The following is a 21,807-nucleotide window of genomic DNA, read 5'->3' as shown; positions in this document are numbered from 1 at the left end:
GCGACTTCTTCACCGTTTCTACTTCAAGCCACATTAGATACACATTTGAAGAAGTCAAATAGCCCTTATAAAATGGAGATCAGTGACAACTTGTATGTCGATAATTTCCAGGGAACTACAAATGACAAATCCAAATTGGTAGAAATCTATCATGAGGCTAACCGTGAGTTATTAGGAGCCAATATGCTACTACAATCATGGGCCTCAAACAATAAATCATTAAAGCAGATAATCGAGAAAGAATTTCGGGGTTATCAGATGCCTAATCAATTAAAAGTTTCTGTGCGTGGAATGGAACACAGGTACTGACGAGATGAATGTCAAGTCAGTACAAACCAATAATTCAACCCTTATCATGAGAAAATTACTCTTCTATGTCAGTCAACCATTTGACTCTTTAGGCTTACTTAGTCCTATATTAATAAGGGGCAAACTCCTCGTGCAGGAACGCTGGCAGAAACATATGGGATAGGATGATCCGTTGCAAATTGAGTTGCAAGATAAATGGCAAATACTCACAACGGATTTCAATCAATTAGGTGTTTTGAAATTTACTCGTAATGCTTCAGGACAAAACTTACCCACAAATTTGCACGTTTTTTGCGATGCCTCTGGCAAAGCATATGGCGCTGCAACCTACTTAGTCAATAGTGCACAATCAATTTTACTCACATCTAAAGCAAGAGTTGCTCCAATCAAGAAGAGATCTTTACCTCAAATGGAGTTAACTGCATTGCTGGTGGGAGTACGATTGGCTCATTGCATAACCAGAACACTCAATAATATCCACTTTGGTGAAATCGTCGTGTGGTCAGACAATGAGGCAGTCTTACAATGGGTAAGAAATAACAACAATAAAACTCCCTACGTTAGTAATCGCGTTAGGGAAATTCATGAATTATCTGCTGGATATAAATTCAGACATGTCCCTACTAAGGACAATCCTGCAGATTACTTATCACGAGGGTTAACATTAAAACAGCTAATCAAGTCTTCGATGTGGTTTAATGGACCTTCATGGCTTGTTAGTGGTAAGTGGCCCAAACAGAAACCACAAGTCATAGTGACCACTATCGCTACTCCCATGAAAGAACCAGAACCTCATCGAATCTCAGCTATTAATCCTCATAATTATTCTAACTTGAGTAAGTTATTACGAGTGACAGCACATGTGTTTGACTTTCTTACTAAGATAGGAATCAGGCATAAGTTTCCCAATCCTGTCCTCTACTGGATCAAACGTGCACAACAAGAGACGTATGGAAGTGAATATGAAAATCTTCCAGATAAATTAACCAAGTCTCTAGGTATCTGGTATGATACCAACACTCATAATATATTAAGGTGTGTGGAGGACGTCTGCTTCAGGCAAAAATTGATTTGGATACAAAGAATCCGATCCTTCTACCACATCATCACATTATTACCAAACTTCTAGTTTTACATCATCATCAATACGGTACTTTGCATGGTGGAGTGTTAGACACTCTCATCGACCTAAGACAGAAATATTGGCTTCCTCAAGGTCGTCAAACTGTCAAATCAATCATTAAGTTCTGTGTAATCTGCAAAAGATACGACGCTCGAGTGTGTCCTTTCCCAGGACCTCCACCACTCCCTAAGGAGAGAGTAGTCCATCTTCGTCCTTTTGAGACCACTGGTGTCGATTACACAGGAGCATTGCTTCTCACTGGCAATCCAGATAAGATACCAGTGAAAGCTTATATTTGCCTCTTCAGGTGTGCTACCACATGAGGCGTACATCTAGAAGTGACTTCTGACATGAGTGCGAAGCCTTCATCTAAGCTTTTCTTAGATTTGCAGCTCGCAGATCCTGTCCCAAACTAATGATTTCTGATAATGGTTCAAATTTTGTGACAGGAGAAGCCTGCCTACGAGAGATATGGAATCATCCACAAGTGCAGTCTGTCATGCAGAGACGACAATGCCACTGGAAATTTATTGCTCCTAGAGTCCCCCGGCAAGGTGGGTTCTACGAACGTATGATAGGGACTGTCAAGAAATGTTTAAGGAAGACTTTGCATCGACAGAAAATTAGTTTTTCTGAACACCAAACACTCGTCGTGGAAATTGAGGCGCGAGTCAACAATCGCCCATAAACTTACCTATCAGATGACTTCTCACAGAGAGAACCCCTGAGTCCCTCACATTTAATACATGGAGGCCTGCTGAGCCCTCTGATACCTTTGGCAGAAGAGGATTCCGTCGACCCTTCCCATGTAACTAGGAGTGACTTAGTGGAAAGTTACCACCATCTCTCAGGAGTAATTGAAAGGTGAAATGAGATGTGGACTCGAGAGTACCTCACAGCTCTACGAGAGTACCACTATGGAGCTTCGAGCCCCTATAATAAAGTTCAACTCCGTTACGGGACATCCGTTATGTGTGTACTAACATACTAACATTAATACTAACTTCGGGATAGGTACGTCAGTACCCATGGAGTTATGTTGGAAATTTCCAACACTAACAAAATATCATTGTATTATAATACATCATTATTATATACTAACTACAGTAGTTATTAATTTCACTAACGGTAGTGTCAACCTAACTTAATATTTCTTTATCCGCGCATTAGTGCTAGAATTCTCATGACATCGAGTAGCAAGATTGCGTCAGATAAAGTCTATCTAGACACGTTTATTACCAATATGTTAGAGAATTGAATGTGGTTCTCTAAAATTATCAGTATTCCATGTAAAAATTAACTACGGATAATATAACTCCCAATAATCCAAAACCGAGATTTATTAACTGAAATTATTATCTAGTAGCAGTTTTATCTGTTATGTACGAATACTATGGAGAGAATAGACATCCTCTCCATTTCTCATTTAACACCATTTAACGAGAATATGATATTATTTAATTCCCTATAATTGCAACCCAGTTCTCATTAGCGTATTACATCAGTAATTACGCGGAAATGAATTATCCGTGATTAGTAATTTCTGTGGTGAATGCCAGAGACGGGTTGGAGGAGGGCAGAAACGCCATTGTGCATGAGGCATTCCTGGCGATGAGAGAGGCGAGACGCGTGGTAGTGACTGAAGCGATTTCCAACAAGAATTACGTTGCAACTCCACCAATCGTCACCAATTACCTCCCCACGTGTTCTATAGTGCCTTGCCAGTTAATAAGGCGTCAACAATTGAAGCCACGGCCTGTAATTACGCGTACACAGCAGTGGACGCCTGGGACTGGCAGACGCGGTTTCGGCAGACCTAAGTATTTGATACGTTCATGTTAAGTATACCAATCTTGTTTGATGCATCACTCTGGGTTGTATATTTGTGGGTAGTCTGTCGTAACGAAGAATGAACAGCAAACACACAACGTTAGTTGATTTTCTTCATTTATTTCAACTTTAATGAATACTTGAAATAAATCGTAGCCTAATAAAATGCTACTTAAATTTCCCTGATTGCAGCGTGTATACGAACAGTCGACAAGTTGTTTCTCTTCATTCGTGATATTCACTTCGGGTTCTTTCTTTATTGGGATCCTGTGACCACGAGGACGAATGACGAAATGGAGTTACAGAAGTCGTCTTACAGCTAAGACACCTATTTCGTAAAAAATTAGCTAAGATTATTACTGATTTCAATATAATTCATATAGGATCTTTACAGTAAATAATTTACTGCCAGAATTTATGACTTAGTAATTAAGGTGTTTGCTCTTACTGTTCCTCAATAATTCAAAATCTTTAATTTTCATTATTTGAGGTAACATATCTTTGAATCTATTTTAGTTTAGATTTGCTATGTTACTAACTCAACAATGAACTAGTGACGAACCACACTGGTGCCTAGATATATATGAACTTCTAGAAATACCCCTCCAATGTTAATATTTGAAGCTTTGACTTTAATTAATTAATAATACAGTCTATTCATTATTTTCAAGTGATTATTCATTTAATTATTATCCATAGGCACTGGTTCTCTAGTGTCAATCTAATAATCACGATTATTCGTTTTCCCTCTTTTCTCAAAAGTGGGTGGTCTTTCGATTTATTTAAATATAATTATCAAATAATTTAATATATGAGTTCAAGCCCCAGATAAACCAACATATGTTATACCAAGCTGTAATAAGTTGTAACGAGTTGTTACAACTTTATTACATCCCTTTATTACAAGTTGTAACAAGCGGAAAATAGGGCCAGTTACGATTTGTATTTTGCAGGGATGTACAATAGTTGTCAAAAGTCTGTATCATTGGTAGGGGGTGTATGAATAACTTTACAACATGCTTTTCGATGTGTCAGGATGTTTAAATAATTACCACATTTTGTTTTTGTATTATTGACAGAGTAATATAGTAATTTTCTAACCAACTGAAAAATGAAGGCAGTAATCAGAAGCAATATATTGGACTGGAGAAATGTCACAAGTGAAGTACCACAGGGTTATGTTCGTGCATCAGTAATGCTCATTGTCTACATTAATGATCTTCCAGAAGAAACACGGAATTATACGAACATGTTTTCAAAGATACTATGAAAATAAGATATATAGTCGATTGTCATGTCCTTTAAAAAGTCCTGGATAAAATAAGTATGGAGCACCACTTGGCAAATGTAATTTAATGTAATTAGATGTCATGTTATAGAATGTGGAGCTGGATAAAATAGACCACATACAACCTTCAAATTATGTGAAAAGCTTGAAAAAATTCAAATAACGAGATGTAGGAGTGTTTCCAAATGAAAGACTGTCTCCCAACGACCACATAAGAACATTGTGCGAGGAGCCTATGCTACACTTTACTATTTCAGAATTGCTTTTAAATACAAACATGGTGAAATACTAAAGAAATTGTTTACGATCTTTGAGAGACCATAGTTGGAATATGAAACAGTTGTATCGTGTCCATTTCATTCACCTGGGCTCTAGGAGACTCGAACCACGGACCCCACGTGGGTAATAAATTAAGAAAATATACAGTACTTATATAATTAGTGATAATATTAAAATAATTTAATAGCAACATATAGCAATCTGTTTAAAGATCCAGTCGTAATGTATGACACAAGAGACCTGGGCTCTTTTCATTATATGTTGGTTGTTTGTAAATGGATTCTATGGTTTGTGCTACACGCTTTCAGGATTATACTTGACCATATGCTCCAATTCGTCACGAAAAATAATTATGATATCAAATAGCGTTTATAAAAAATATTAACAGTAAAGAACAGTTTTCTTCAACAATATGATGAAAATATTGCTTAGTCAATAATGCGAAAGCAAAATGTGGTAATTCGTGAAACAACTTGGTACCTCGAAAGCAGTATTTCAAAGTTTAATACCCATGAAAGATACTTTTGACTGCGACTGTTCAACCTGAGAATCTAGATTTATTGCTCCATGTGCCCCTTGTAATTACTACAGTAATTCCAATGCAGTACTGAGTAATTTGGTGGTAATGACAGTATTAAATGGAACTGTTCCTTCAGTAGCCAATAACTTTCAAATGGGAGTGTCATGTGTTCCTCAGTTCCAATTAGATTTGTATAATCATTATTAAAAGAGCCTTTCAATGTATATATTATATACATTATATTCATATAAATAAGTTTACTGAATAAAGTTGTTAACCATTCGACACGTATCGGCGAAGCTTCCTCCTTTAAGAAATATCACAACTCCTGATCACATATCTAGTAAATGATACTAGTGTTGGTCATATAATATAAAACAATAATATTTGATAGTGGCCCCATTGTTCTCCCTGCTTAAGAACTCTATTTCGAACACCTATTTGAGGGGGCCAAAGTTTGTGAGTGTGTGGCACACTGTTTTGCTCACAGTGTATGTTATGGCTGACAGTTGCCGGGTGTTATCTTAAACAGTTGCCAGAGTAGTGGCACACTCATTAAGGTCAACTTCAAGGAGTTGGCCTTAATGAGTGTGCCACTACTCTGGCAACTGTTTAAGATAACACCCGGCAACTGTCAGCCATAACATACACTGTGAGCAAAAGTTGTCTGAAAACTGTACAGCCCTTCAGAAGAGTGTTCCTCGCTTGTAGGTGTATATTCACTGAGAGTTTACTTTACTTCTGGAATACGTTAAGGACTAATATATACTTGCTACTTGGTCAGTTAGCTATTGGACATCTATATATTCATTATCATGTATGCAAAGTAGCTGACAATTTCTCACCTAAAATGAGATTAAACGTTGTGCAGTTTTTAGTCTTTTAGTCATGTATTATTTCTTGTCTAGGAAGGTCCATTTGTTAATAGAGTTAAGCGCCAGTAGAGCTGCCTGTCGCACGGGCAGTATGTCTGTGTTTGTCCTAGTTTTATGGTTTGTTGGCCATCTAGTTTTATTGGCAAAGACCAAAGATAAAATGCTAAATTTTAGAGAAATGTGTGAAAAACATTTGTGCTGAATATTCTGAATTTATATTCTGCCAGATGATTTGTAGTTGCTCTTAAGTCACTGGACTCGTTTTATCCAAGTTCTTAAGACGAAATTACTTGGCCGAGAGATTCTAATATAATATTCTGAAAAAATATTTGGGGCATATTATGTTCTGAAAACACACATTTGTAAATTGTTCAGCTCCTACCAAAGACCTGAAAGTCAAAACAAGTCATTTACAGTGCATTTGGTTGTCTTGATACCTGGTCAAAAGTAAAATTATTAAATAGTGAATGTCCAAGCTTCGCTAGATGACTCATATGGAACCTACGAAATCCTGACCTTCGGAAGATAAATAATGAATGAAGGAAATGCTCAGGACGTGTGTTGGTAGTCCATATGCACACCCACTGTAGTTTACTACCTAGCATGGTGTCCACACCTACATGCTTAGAAATAATTCACAAATGTACGATACAACTGTGTCAGACATATTACACTGTCGAGAGGGTTTACAGCAGTCAAGTACGTCGTATTCCCTGAGGTCATGAGCTAATCCTCTCGTGTAGCGTGTCTCCCTCAGTTTCCTGGAAGTGTGTACGTCACTCAAGCAGGTCTGAACGCTCTCAAACAGCTTATCCCCTCCTTTTCTCCGCATGAAACGAATAGATACTCTAGTGTTAATGTCACGGACTCTATCACACACACTCTGTAAATTTAATTCCATTCTCATTATTTCAATCATTGAATTTCTTTGACATCCAAGAATAATCCTCATAGCCTCGTTCTGTATCAGCTCTATTTTTTTTAATTCTGCCTTGGCCGGTGTAAGACAATACGGGTGCTGCGTAGTCTATCAGGGACCGAACAGTGCTTATGTATAACATCCGCAAGATAGGTACCCCAACACCTTTACCAGAAAAAGCCAGTGCTTTCAGAGGATGCAGACGGGCTTTACATAAGGTGCTGATATGATTTATTTCAGCATTTTTACTCTCACATGTGTATCCAACATACATGCCCAGATACTTGTACTTCTGAACACGGCTCAGTTCCACACCATTTAGAGTAAGTGTTATATTTCTTCGTTTCCTATACTCGTATTTGGTTTTATCTGCATTTATAACTAAGCCTAACTTGTGACAGGTTGTACCAAGTATGTTAAGAGCAGTTTGAATTTTGTTCCCAGAAGTGCCTTGTATAAGAATGTCATCAGCATATATGATCGTCGTGACCCCTGGAGGATACATCTCTGATGCTAATCTGTTCATTAATACATTGAATAAGGTGGGACTTAATACTCCCCCTTGTGGGGTACCTAACTGAAACCTCCGTTCCTCAGACATGTATCCCTGGTAATACACCTGACCTTTTCTGCCTTGTAGATAATCCCGTATCCAGTGTAGCAATCTCCACGCTACACAAGAGGATTAGCTCATGACCTCAGGGAATACGACGTACTTGACTGCTGTAAACCCTCTCGACAGTGTAATATGTCTGCTCCCTGGAAAGTACAGAAAATAGACGTCGAAATTGTACCCCTCAAGGTGAAAAAGATTCATCATGAACCGGGACAATTACGGTGTTTGTACGGAAGCATGATATCTCGGTTACCAAGTGGCAACAGTTTACATGTATATTGCGACGGGTCGGTGGCGGAGGATGGCAGGGCCGGGTGTGGTGTCCTAATAAGGGATTATACGGAGTTTGGGACTGTGGACAGGATAATTGAACTCCGGCTTAGTAATTATATATCATCCACACAAGCTGAACTGCAGGCCATTCTGGCGTGTTTGGAGGAAGTACGTCATGACGACAAAAATGTTTTTGTATTTGTCGATAGCCGAGGAGCACTGGAGTCCTTAAACAGTCGAAACCCAGTCTTCATGTCTATAGTTGAGGACTGTAAGAGAAGAATAACTGAGATACAGCTGAAAGGTTATAGTGTGAAATTCATGTGGATTCCATCTCATGTTGGAATAGTGCTCAACGAGGTGGCGGATGACTTGGCCAAACGTGCCACATCAAAACCACAAGTTGACATTGAATGTGAATTCACAATGAGACAAATAAGAAGCAAAATCAGAAATATTCAGGCACAGGCGGGAGTGGAGAGGAGAGAGATAATGTATGAGAGTAGTCAAACCATGCAACACTACTTGTATGTGAGTCAAAACACCCATTTCACTTATGGTAAAAGGAGAAATGCTTGGAGTGACTCTGTGTACATGCGGCTCAGGCTTGGGTACAAATATTACTGGGAATATGGGATAGATGTTCATGATAATGACACGAAGTGTAAACTATGTGGTATGTTAAGGTCTCACACCCTGGCCCATTATGTTCTTGATTGTCCGTTGATTAATGTATATAGAAACACTGAGATAAGGACTGTTCCTGAACAAATAGCCTGGATGTGTCACAACGGAAAGGTTGATGATATTCTTGAGAGATATAAAAATTTTGCACCAAGGTTGTAATATTTTGTTGAATTATCTGCAGGTGTCTTGCAAATTGTCTGTACAGTATACCTAGGTCATAAAAGTATTTGTGTGTACGTCTGATACCATACTACTTGTGAAGGAGGAAATGTATATGTTTACCTCTCAGAATGTTTGGTAATATGTTTATTGTTTGTGATGTGTGTCTATGTATATATTAACACGTTGTACTGAATGGGGTGAGAATAGCTTGAGCTACCTCATCCCTTTGTGTGTATTTTACCTCAATAAACTTATTTCAATTTCAATTTCAATTTCAACTGTGTCTGAAAGGAATCATCCATCCAGCAGACACAATAAGCTCGCTTTTCTACCATTCACTAATCACAGCCTCTCAAACTTTACCGGGTAATAATTTGATTGTTATGAAATATGATTTAAAAAAGAATGTTATATATAATGATGTAGCAGGTCAACAGAAAATAATATAACAGTCAGCACAGTAAACATCGACCTGGATTAATGTTATTTCTGTGCTTACTCTTTCTCAATGGGGAAAAAAAGCTAGAAATCTTTTAGTCAGAAGCCAAAAGTCGGCATGAAAGTATTTGTAATTATTTGATTGCTATTGATATCTTTTTAACATCTAAGCCTTACTCATGGTATGGAAGACTATGAGAGGCCTGAGCTCTTTATAACTCACTTATGGTCGATGTAAACGGATATATTCTTGTTTGTACTTCTCAGATGTTTTATATTCAGTGTGATGATTGTGTCATACACTGAGATCTTGGTGACCTTTTGAGGGAGTAGATCTGGGTAGAGAGTTTCGTATATTATATTTGTGTTGCGCTACATATGTATCTCATGCACTGATCTAACATCTTTAAAATGTACAAAGTATGCTACGAACATTTTTGTGTAACGTATATGATACCAGTCACAGGAGTGTAGCTCTCATCCTATAACTACACATAGGTAATTACACTCACCTGTTCGTATGTGTGATGGAGTGTCATAATATAACAGCTGTTTAGTAGTACCAAGAGAGAAAATAGTGTTGCATCTGATGAGCATTAAACCCTTACATCGATCTTTGTTGTAAATTTTCAGCCAAAAGTTTCTCTTATTTATATTAGTTTCTCATCAGCAGACCAAGGTAAAGGATTACTTGCTCTCAGTTTTCTAACTGGTGATAATAAGAAGAGTCTTTAATATACCCTAATATATAATATAGTGTCCCGCTATCACAGCACAAAGAATTATAGAGCAAGCAATGGACGGAGGAAGTGTTAACGTACCGTTGTCGGTGGTGATAAACTGGACGTGGTTGTTGCCTGTCTTTGCTACCCTGTGAGGGAGGGTTGGGTCGCCTGGCAACAAGTAGGTGGTGGTGGGGGACCGGGCCCGGGCGGTACTCCTCTTCCCACAGTCCTGTATCATGGGTGGTAGAGAGAGTAACACTGTTAATCATCCTGCAACACCAACGGCAAAGTATGTTGCAAATATCATCTGTCGCCGAAAGTATGTTTCTTGATGTCAGAATATGAAAAATTATTGAACAATTTGTGCATTTGTATCTAAAATTAGCATATATGAACACAGACACATACACGTTGACACATGGGGCCTCGTAGCCTGGTGGATAGCGCGCAGGACTCGTAATTCTGTGGCGCGGGTTCGATTCCCGCACGAGGCAGAAACAAATGGGCAAAGTTTCTTTCACCCTAAGTGCCCCTGTTACCTAGCAGTAAATAGGTACCTGGGAGTTTGTCAGCTGTCACGGGCTGCTTCCTGGGGTGTGTGTGTGTGTGTGTGGTGTGGGAAAAAAAAAAAAAAAAAAAGTAGTTAGTAGTTAGTAAACAGTTGATTGACAGTTGAGAGGCGGGCCGAAAGAGCAAAGCTCAACCCCCGCAAAAACACAACTAGTAAATACACAACTAGTAAACACATGTGGAAAAATATTTTACTATGATGGAATATGGATATATTAGTTATTCCTGATCTATAAGGGCATTAAAGGATAAAAGAGACACATGGTCTATATAAGAGCCACATGGTCTATGTAAGAGTCACATGGTCTACGTAACAGCCACATGGTCTATGTAAGAGTCACATGGTCTATGTAACAGCCACATGGTCTATATAAAAGCCACATGGTCTATGTAACAACCACATGGTGTACGTAAGCGCCAAATGGTGTACGTAAGAGCCACATGGTCTATGTAAGAGTCACATGGTATACATAACAGCCACATGGTCTATGTAAGAGCCACATGGTCTATGTAAGAACCACATGGTGTAAGTAAGCGCCACATGGTATACATAACAGCCACATGGTGTACGTAAGAGCCACATGGTCTATGTAAGAACCACATGGTGTACGTAAGAGCCACATGGTCTATATAAGAACCACATGGTGTACGCAAGCGCCACATGGTCTACGTAAGAGCCACATAGTCTATCTAAGTGGCACATGGTGTATGTAAGAGCCACATGGTCTATGTAAGAGCCACATGGTCTACGTAAGCACCACATGGTCTACGTAAGAGCCACATGATCTATGTAAGAGCCACATGGTCTATGTAAGAGCCACATGGTGTACGTAAGAGCCACATCGTCTACGAAAGCGCCAAATGGTCTATATAAGAGCCACATGGTCTATGTAAGAGCCACATGGTCTATGTAAGAGCCACATGGTCTATGTAAGAGCCACATGGTCTACGTAAGAGCCACATGGTCTATGTAAGAGCCACATGGTCTATGTAAGAGCCACATGGTGTACGTAAGAGCCACATGGTCTATGTAAGAGCCACATGGTGTACGTAAGAGCCACATGGTCTATGTAAGAGCCACATGGTTTATGTAAGAGCTACATATTCTACGTAAGAGCCACATGGTCTACGTAGGAGCCACATGGTCTATGTAAGAGCCACATGGTCTATGTAAGAGCCACATGGTGTACATAAGAGCCACATGGCCTACGTAAGAGCCACATGGTCTTTGTAAGAGCCACATGGTGTACATAAGAGCAACATGGCCTACGTAAGAGCCACATGATGTACGTAAGAGCCACATGGTCTACATAAGATCCACATGGTCTACATAAGAGCCACATGGTCCATGTCTGGCTATTCCTAGGCGCAAGTCGAGCGTCTCCGGAACAAAAGTGTTCAGCAGAAACCCCTACATGTCACCCAACTAGGACACGAGGTGTAAGTATGGGTCTTACCAGGATACTTTAATAAATCAAATTGCCATATAAACATTAGGCGTAGCTGTATCAAGTAAATAATATGACCCGTATTTAACTGACGGATAGCTCGGATAGACTTAATAGTCTTGAGTAGAAATTCCTAGTTTAAAGAGGCCGGGCAACTTCATCCACTCTCATGGGCGCCATCTGGGTGGATGAGTACATGAGGGTGGAAGCAAAACTAACATATCCTCATGTGTACCATCTGGGTGGATGAGCACATGAGGTTGGATGCACAAATAACATTTAACTTCATCGGTGCTCCGTACCAGTTAACTACAATATCGTGCTTGAAGTTGATAGCAGAGAAAAGGAAGTCTGGTATTTACACATACCAGACAGAATACTCTGGGTCAACATCACATCAAAATAATCAGGAAGGAGAGTGAGGTGAGGTGGTCATAAAAATTGGATTCCATTTTGTCTTGTTGCATGTGTCTGCCATAACCATATTTTCCTTTGCAGGTCCGTGATAAAGTGGGCATAATGTCCATCAAGACGTAATTAATAAAACTAGCAAGGTTAATTAATATTTAACAATAATTCTTGTCATTGCTTAAATAAAGTGTAATACTTAACAAAAAAGGTACCATTACCTGATATGAACTCGACTTAACAAATTATCTCTCCGGTGCAGGCTGCCTAAATCTTAAAGTTTAATCTTAACATAAGATTCTGAAGGTTAATCTACCGGCAGGTAAAGGAAGTCAGCATCATACCTGGTTGGGTCTTTCTTATAGTGTGTGACGGTAACGCGTTGGTGTTCGGCTGTTTAAGGCTAGGGGTATGGCCTCGTCACATAGTTATAAAAAAAAATAGAAAACTGGAACTTCGTCTGTGGTAAGGTAAGGAGAAGACACACAAAACACAAGTAAATTTTAACAATGAAATTTTAATTACGTTAAATAAATCAAAACATGAAAAAATGGACAAACAAATTCTTATAATAAAATCAATCAATCAAAATAATAAGAATAATTAAATGACACAATGAAAAGTTACGTTAAGATAAAATAACAAGAAGTGCAACACAAAATAAAGGGAAGGTGCTGGAATATTGGCTTTAAGCTACCACCTCTCTCAGTACACGCTAACGTCTAGCCGGGAGGAGTGGTAACCACGAAAGCACTGAACATTCTGAGGTCTGAGGTCGTGGCGACCCCAGACATCAAGTAGTATGGGGGGGCGAGTGCAGGTGCAGCCAGACCGGCGACCAATCAGCGGAGCCGGTAGCGATCAACAGGTAGTTTGGCGGTTTGAGTCTGAACAGGTGTCTGGCTGCATACGTTTTGCGCTCTGGCAAACCTTGCTGGTGTTGTTGTCGTTGTTGGACATTTCTTCCATAGTAGTTTTATATAATTCCAACGACGTAATTGTGGAGGGAAGAGCAGGCTCAATCTCTTGAAGGAGATTATTGTCACAACTCTCCCCCGAAGCCTGCGGTTCTGGAAGAAGTACGTCGTTATGTGGTGGAGTAATGGATGGAGTCGCTTCTACTTCATAAACTCTGGAGAGGGCATCGGCTATGGTGTTGTCAGAACCCTTGATATAGCGGATCTCCAGGTTGAAGTCTTGTAAATACAGAGCCCATCGTAGAAGACGCTGGTTGGAGAATTGGGCTTGATGTAGGAAGCGGAGAGGGTTGTGGTCTGAGAAGATGGTGGTAGATCTGGCGCCTTGTAGGTACGGAGCGAAGTGTTGGAGGTTCAGGACGATGGATAGTAGCTCCTTTTCAATAGTGCTGTAGTTCCTCTGGTGTGGTTTCAGTTTGTAGCTGTAGTAGCTGACAGGTAGAACCTCCTCGCCTCGTTGTTGCATCAGGACACCACCAACGCCGGTACCACTGGCGTCGACATGAAGGACGAAAGGCTTGGTGATATCTGGAGAGGCGAGAATGGGGTTAGAACAAAGGAGGAATTTGAGTTGTTCGAAAGCAACGGTTTGCTGTATGGTCCAATTATACCGTTGCTTGGGACTGGTTAATAGAATTAGAGGTGTGGCGACTGTACTGAAATTCCTCACAAACCTACGGTAGTAAGAGGCAAGACCAAGGAAGCGCAGGAGCTGCTTCCTGGTGGTAGGCTGTGGATACTGTTGGATGGCTTGAGTGTGTGAGTCTAACGGAGCTATGCTGCCACTCCCAATAACATGACCCAGATAACGCACTTTACCTTTCGCGAAAGTGGACTTGCCCAGGTTGATGGTGAGGCCGGCTGTCAGGAGCTTGGAGAACAGACGTCGCAGCTGGAGCAGATGTTCACTCCAGGAGTTGGAGGCTACGACGATATCGTCCAGGTAGGCGTATGTGTTATCCAAGCCCTGGATGACACGGTTGACAGCTCTTTGAAAGGTGGCCGGGGCATTACATAGTCCGAAAGGAAGGCGTTCATATCTGAAAAGTCCAAAAGGAGTGATGAAGGCAGATATCTCTTTAGCGCGCTCCGTTAGACACACTTGATAGTACCCCTTAAGCAAGTCCACTTGGGACAAGTACTGGGCACTACCAATGGCATCAAGGATGTCATCTATCCTTGGCAAGGGGTAAGCATCCTTGACAGTGACAGAGTTCAGTTTACGATAGTCAGTGCACAACCGCACCTTACCTTGGGGTTTGGGCACCAAGATACAAGGTGAGGCCCAGGGGGACTCACAAGGTGTAGCCAGTCCATGATCCAAGAGGTATTGCACCTCAGCACGCATGACTTCCTTCTTGCTCGGGCTGATTCGGTAGAAGGGTTGACGAATCGGCCGGGTGTCGGGGAGCAGTTGGATGTCGTGCTGGGTAACATTACACTCTTGGGGATCATCTCGGAACAACTCTTGATGTTCTCTGAAGATCTTGACGAGAGGTGCACTATGATTATCCTGAAAGTATTTGGGAAGATCATTAAGGATTTCGGAATTAGAAAGCGCTGACTCCTTGTCAGTGCTTTCGGGAGGAGAAGCCGGGAAGGTCTCACTGTGGATGTAGGGTTCTGTGAAAGTAGAATAGTTAGTCAGGACAGTGGGAGGAGTACCATTATATTGCTTCAGGAGGTTGACGTGGCACAGCTGGGTCTTCCGCCGCCTATCTGGAGTCTCTATTACGTAGTTGTTATTATTCCTGAACTCTTTGACGCAGTAGGGTCCTGAAAACCTGTTTTGTAAAGGTGAACCTGGGATAGGGAAATAGGCAAGGACGAAGTCTCCCGGCTTGAATTTTCTTACTTTGCTGGTCTGGTCGTAATGAGTCTTCATTCTCACCTGGGCTTTCAATAGATTATCATGGGCAAAGCGGTGGACTCTCTCTAGAATGTGTTGAAGGTTTTGAAGAAACTGGGGCACATTCTGATACTCACTGAAGGTGGCATCTCTGAGAGAGTCTTTGAAAGCCTTAAGGGGAGTACGGCACTTACGGCCGTAGAGCATCTCATAAGGAGATACTCCTAGGGACTCATTGGGGAGACTTCTGAAAATACACATTATAAGGTCAATCTGCTTATCCCAATCCTTCGAGGTTTCACTACAAAACTTTTTCAAGAGTGCTTTGATGGTCTGATGACTACGTTCAAGAGAACCCTGTGAAGCAGGATGATAGGGGCTGGACAATACCTGTTTGATGTTGAACTCCTCCAGTGTCCTTTTGAAGAGATCACTGGTGAAGTTGGTACCACAGTCACTTTGAATCTCCCTGGGAAATCCGTATTGAGTGAAGATCTTCAATAGATGTTTTATAACCGTAGCAGCCGTGATGTTCTTCACTGGAACTGCTATGGGAAATCTGGTGGTAGGACACAGGATGGTTAGGATGTAGGCGTTACCTGAACTGGTCTGAGGTAAAGGACCAACACAGTCTATTATGAGTCTGTGGAAAGGTTCCGCAGGCACCTGTATGGGAATCAGTGGCGCTCTGGGAATGGAGATGTTCGGTTTGCCTGCCATCTGACATGTATGACACTGTTTTACGTACTGTTTGACGTTATTTACCATACCTGGCCAGTAGTAGTCTTGACGAATCCCATGGTAAGTCTTGTTGAAGCCGTAGTGGGAGAATGCTCCGTGGGCCAGGTGTAGAATAGTGGGCCGCAGGCTGGTGGGAATCACAAGTTGTTCGATGTTGGCCCAATCGTCCTCCTCCTTCAGTTTACTGGGTCTATATCTGCGGTAGCGCAAGTCGTTCTCTAGGAAGAACCCAGAAATACTGTCGGGTTGAGTCTCAGCCTGGAAAAACAATGGTGTTAAAGTAAGATCTTCCCTCTGCAACTTACGGAACTCCAACTTGGTCAGATGCGGGGGGAGTTTCTGAGGGTCTTGAGGGACAGCGGTAGCAGTAGAGTCAGCTGGCTGTGGACGTGCGGCTTGTGCACGGGTGGTCACGAGAACCGGAGGAGAAACTTCATCACTCTCTTGAACCTCTGCTGGAACATACTCTAGAATAGGGTTTATTGGCACAGAGTTACACACCTGGGGTTTGTCCATGACGATCAGGTTGGTCGGTTGCAGGTCTTCTGCCAAGTCGTTGCCTAGGAGAAGTTGCACTCCAGGCATGGGAAAAGGCTTTTCGCTGACGGCGACTTGGACTTCCCCGTTCACGTAGGGACAATCCAGGTGGACTCTGGCGAGAGGGTATGGAGTGGTAGCAGTGAGGTCAGTGATGAAGACTGTTTCTCCGGTGTAGACGATGTTGGGCACAGCCGACTTCAAGATGATCGATTGTAGAGCCGCTGTGTCCCTCAAGATCTTCAATTTGAAACGTCCCTCCGGATTTGAACCGTTGGCAGAGACAGTTCCAGTATACAGGTGGTTACTGAAAAGAGAAAGATCATTAACATCAACACCAACATTCATCACAGGCTTACTGGACTTAGGAGGAATTGGTTTGGGCCTTTGTTGGTCAGTGGTTCCCTTGTATTGAGACTTACCACACTTGTCTATGGTATGTCCATATAGTCTACAATACTTGCAGTACAGTTGTGAACCAGCTTGATCGGGGCTCACCTTCTCGTAACTGTACCACGACTTCTTACTGGAGGATGGTTCGGGTGTCAGCCGGTGGATGAGGCTGTAAGTGTCAGCCGACTTAGCACACTTCAGGTAGTCAGTTTCTTCTTTATCTGCTAAGTAGAGGCGGACAGGAGGTGGCACACGTCTCAAGAATTCTTCAACAAGCATCAGGTTGACGAGTTCTGTAAAAGTAGAGACATGTGCTGCTTCCAGCCATTTCATGAAATACCTCCGTTTCGTGTTAGCAAACTCGAGGAAGGTAGTGGTACTTGCCTTCAGGTGGTCACGGAATTTCCTTCTATAACTTTCAGTAGAGAGGAGGTAGGCGTCCAACACTGCTTGTTTCAGAGTGTGGTAGTCATTCTCAGACGCCAAAGTACTGAGTGTGACTGCAGCTCTACCTGTAAGATGGACTCTGAGAAGTGTGGCCCATTGGTCGACAGGCCAACTGAGTTGATTAGCAAGGGTTTCAAAGGTGGTAAAGAACACATCAACTTCTGCTTCTACAAAGGATGGCATTAACTTACTTGCATGTGATATATTAAAACTGACGGGAAGATTGGCAGTAGCTTGCTGGCGTTGAGTGAAGTGTGAAGTTTCCAAGGCGATTTCGCGTTGATGACACTCTAGAGCTAGAGTCGCTTGTTGCTTGTCATGTTCGCGTTGTATTTCCAACTCGCAGTGTTTGGTTTCAAGCTGTACGCGTTCACGTTCACGGAGTAATGCGACCTCACGTTCGTGTTCTTCTCTCCTCAAAGCGGCTTCGCGTTCTTGTTCGTCTCTCTGTATGGCAGCTGTTCGTTCTTCAATCTTGGCCAGCTCTAGTTTGAGTTTCATCGTCGCCAAATCAGTTTTATCTGTAATATAGTAAGTTTCATGAGTTTCAGAGTCTATCTTACCTTGCTCTAAATAGTAATCCAGCAACAGGTTGTGTAGGTCATTTTTGTTGGCTTGGTAGGGAACTTCAAGTTGATACTCATGTGCAAGAGTTTGTAATTCAGTCCTCTTGGCACGACTTAAAGTCCCTATTTCACCTGCTGGATTTGTACGGAAAGCTTGGAGACGAAACATGGTGAAATTAGCAAATAAAGGTACACGAATATTCAATAGTGAATGTCAGAAACAGGACAACGTGGCAACTGGTACCTATCCTGTGAGATCTTTAACAATTAAAGTTAAGTAAAAGATGTTAAATGATTAAATTAAATCAAGGGCGCAGGAAATCTTGTACCCGGAACTCATGTAAGAGGATAAGGGCAAGAAAATCCTACTAACAAATGAAACAGAGTTTCGAAAACAAATGAAACAGTTAAATGCTTCAAAAGTAAAATTGGTAGTCCAAGGATGTAGGCATACCTTGCCACGTCTCTATAGGACATAAAGCAAGTTTTTCCTACTGAATTTAATATGATACTTACAGAATTAGCGAACTTTTGTGCTCTGAAAAAATAAGCTAATTCCCTACCGTTGTATGTATCATCATCGATGACTGACGTGTAGGGGTGCGAGGTGTCAACTGGTGACGAGAACTGCTGCTGAGGTCCCAATTCAGCAACTAAAGTTCGAGCTAGAGGAACTATGGCCCTCTTTGTCCTCCTACAGTCAGATTGCAGAAGATTGGGTACTCTTGACCCGGGGCAGACCACAGTACCAGGGTACCAATATGATGATCTGTCAGAATGAGAAATATTCAAGGGACATAGATGGTAAATACGAGTAATAACACGGAGGGAGAGATGACCAATTAAGAGTATGACTGCGGCCTACAGTCACCACGTAATCCAAAGTTGTCTCACCTTCACTATATGTTACTCTCGTAATGCACAATACACCGCACCTTATAAAAAATGAAATTGAATATGAAAAATAGTAAAGCTACGTTAACAAAGTTAAATACGCTTACCATAAATTACCACTTGGCACCAGTACCTGAGTGAAGCTCCCGGACAGGCCCCCATATAACTTGTGACGGTAACGCGTTGGTGTTCGGCTGTTTAAGGCTAGGGGTATGGCCTCGTCACATAGTTATAAAAAAAAATAGAAAACTGGAACTTCGTCTGTGGTAAGGTAAGGAGAAGACACACAAAACACAAGTAAATTTTAACAATGAAATTTTAATTACGTTAAATAAATCAAAACATGAAAAAATGGACAAACAAATTCTTATAATAAAATCAATCAATCAAAATAATAAGAATAATTAAATGACACAATGAAAAGTTACGTTAAGATAAAATAACAAGAAGTGCAACACAAAATAAAGGGAAGGTGCTGGAATATTGGCTTTAAGCTACCACCTCTCTCAGTACACGCTAACGTCTAGCCGGGAGGAGTGGTAACCACGAAAGCACTGAACATTCTGAGGTCGTGGCGACCCCAGACATCAAGTAGTATGGGGGGGGCGAGTGCAGGTGCAGCCAGACCGGCGACCAATCAGTGGAGCCGGTAGCGATCAACAGGTAGTTTGGCGGTTTGAGTCTGAACAGGTGCCTGGCTGCATACGTTTTGCGCTCTGGCAAACCTTGCTGGTGTTGTTGTCGTTGTTGGACATTTCTTCCATAGTAGTTTTATATAATTCCAACGACGTAATTGTGGAGGGAAGAGCAGGCTCAATCTCTTGAAGGAGATTATCGTCACAAGTGTTACTCAGGAGCCACATAAGGAGCACAAAGCCACATAAGGAGCACAGAGCCACACAAGGAGCACAGAGCCACACAAGGAGAACAGAGTCACACAAGGAGCACAGAGCCACACAAGGAGCACAGAACCACACAAGGAGCATAGAACCACATAAGGAGCACAGAGCCACACAAGGAGCACAGAGCTACACAAGGAGCATAGAGCCACACAAGGTGCACAGAGTCACACAAGGTGCAGAGTCACACAAGGAGCACAGAGTCACACAAGGAGCACAGAGTCACACAAGGAGCACAGAGCCACACAAGGAGCACAGAGTCACACAAGGAGCACAGAGTCACACAAGGAGCACAGAGCCACACAAGGAGCACAGAGTCACACAAGGTGCACAGAGCCACACAAGGAGCACAGAGTCACACAAGGAGCATGGAGCCACACAAGGAGCACAGAGCTACACAAGGAGCACAGAGCCACACAAGGAGCACAGAGCCACACGAGGAGCATGGAGCCACACAAGGAGCACAGAGCCGCACAAGGAGTACAGAGCCACACAAGGAGCACAGAGCCACACAAGGAGCACAGAGCTACACAAGGAGCATGGAGCCACACAAGGAGCACAGAGCTACACAAGGAGCAGTGAGCCACACAAGGAGCATAGAGCCACAAAAGGAGCACAGAGCTACAAAAGGAGCATAGAGCCACACAAGGTGCACAGAGTCACACAAGGTGCACAGAGTCACACAAGGAGCACAGAGTCACACAAGGAGCACAGAGTCACACAAGGAGCACAGAGCCACACAAGGAGCACAGAGTCACACAAGGAGCACAGAGTCACAAAAGGAGCACAGAGCCACACAAGGAGCACAGAGTCACACAAGGTGCACAGAGCCACACAAGGAGCACAGAGTCACACAAGGAGCACAGAGCCACACAAGGAGCACAGAGTCACACAAGGTGCACAGAGCCACACAAGGAGCACAGAGACACACAAGGAGCATAGAGCCACACAAGGAACACAGAGCCACACAAGGAGCACCGAGCCACACAAGGAGCATAGAGCCACACAAGGAACACAGAGCCACACAAGGAGCACAGAGCCACACAAGGAGCACAGAGCCACACAAGGAGCACAAAGCCACACAAGGAGTAGAGAGCTACACAAGGAGCATGGAGCCACACAAGGAGCACAGAGCTACACAAGGAGCAGTGAGCCACACAAGGAGCATAGAGGCACACAAGGAGCACAGAGCTACACAAGGAGCACAGAGTCACATAAGGAGCACAGAGTCACACAAGGAGCACAGAGCCACACAAGGAGCATAGAGCCACATAAGGAACACAGAGCCACACAAGGAGCACAGAGTCACACAAGGAGCACAGAGCCACACAAGGAGCACAGAGCCACACAAGGAGCATAGAGCCACACAAGGAGCATGGAGCCACATTAGGAGAACAGAGTCACATAAGGAGCACAGAGTCTCACAAGGAGCACAGAGCCACACAAGGAGCACAGAGCCACACAAGGAGCATAGAGCCACACAAGGAGCATGGAGCCACATTAGGAGAACAGAGTCTTATAAGGAGCACAGAGTCTCACAAGGAGCACAGAGCCACACAAGGAGCACAGAGCCACACAAGGTGCACAGAGTCACACAAGGAGCACAGAGCCACACAAGGAGCACAGAGCCACACAAGGAGCACAGAGCCACACAAGGAGCACAGAGCCACACAAGGTCACAGAGCCACACAAGGTGCACAGAGTCACACAAGGAGCACAGAGCCACACAAAGAGCACAGAGCCACACAAGGTGCACAGAGCCACACAAGGAGCACAGAGCCACACAAGGAGCACAGAGCCACACAAGGAGCATAGAGCCACACAAGGAGCATGGAGCCACATTAGGAGAACAGAGTCACATAAGGAGCACAGAGTCTCACAAGGAGCACAGAGCCACACAAGGAGCACAGAGCCACACAAGGAGCATAGAGCCACACAAGGAGCATGGAGCCACATTAGGAGAACAGAGTCTTATAAGGAGCACAGAGTCTCACAAGGAGCACAGAGCCACACAAGGAGCACAGAGCCACACAA

General features: G+C 42.6%; 1 protein-coding gene across 1 annotated transcript in view; it reads right to left on the bottom strand.

Moving 5' to 3' along the window:
• The window catches only part of LOC138356779 (uncharacterized), a 1,086,029-nt gene that overhangs the window by 40,534 nt on the left and 1,023,688 nt on the right, over positions 1–21,807 (bottom strand). Inside the window, exon 8 of the mRNA XM_069313100.1 lies at positions 10,141–10,273. Coding sequence (XP_069169201.1) covers positions 10,141–10,273 — 133 coding nt within the window. The remainder of the gene's footprint in view (positions 1–10,140; positions 10,274–21,807) is intronic.

The sequence above is a fragment of the Procambarus clarkii genome, chromosome 74, assembly GCF_040958095.1.
Source record: "Procambarus clarkii isolate CNS0578487 chromosome 74, FALCON_Pclarkii_2.0, whole genome shotgun sequence".
NCBI lineage: Eukaryota > Metazoa > Arthropoda > Malacostraca > Decapoda > Cambaridae > Procambarus > Procambarus clarkii.
Note: the sequence above shows the minus strand (reverse complement) of the source record. Positions and strands in the feature narration are given on the sequence as shown.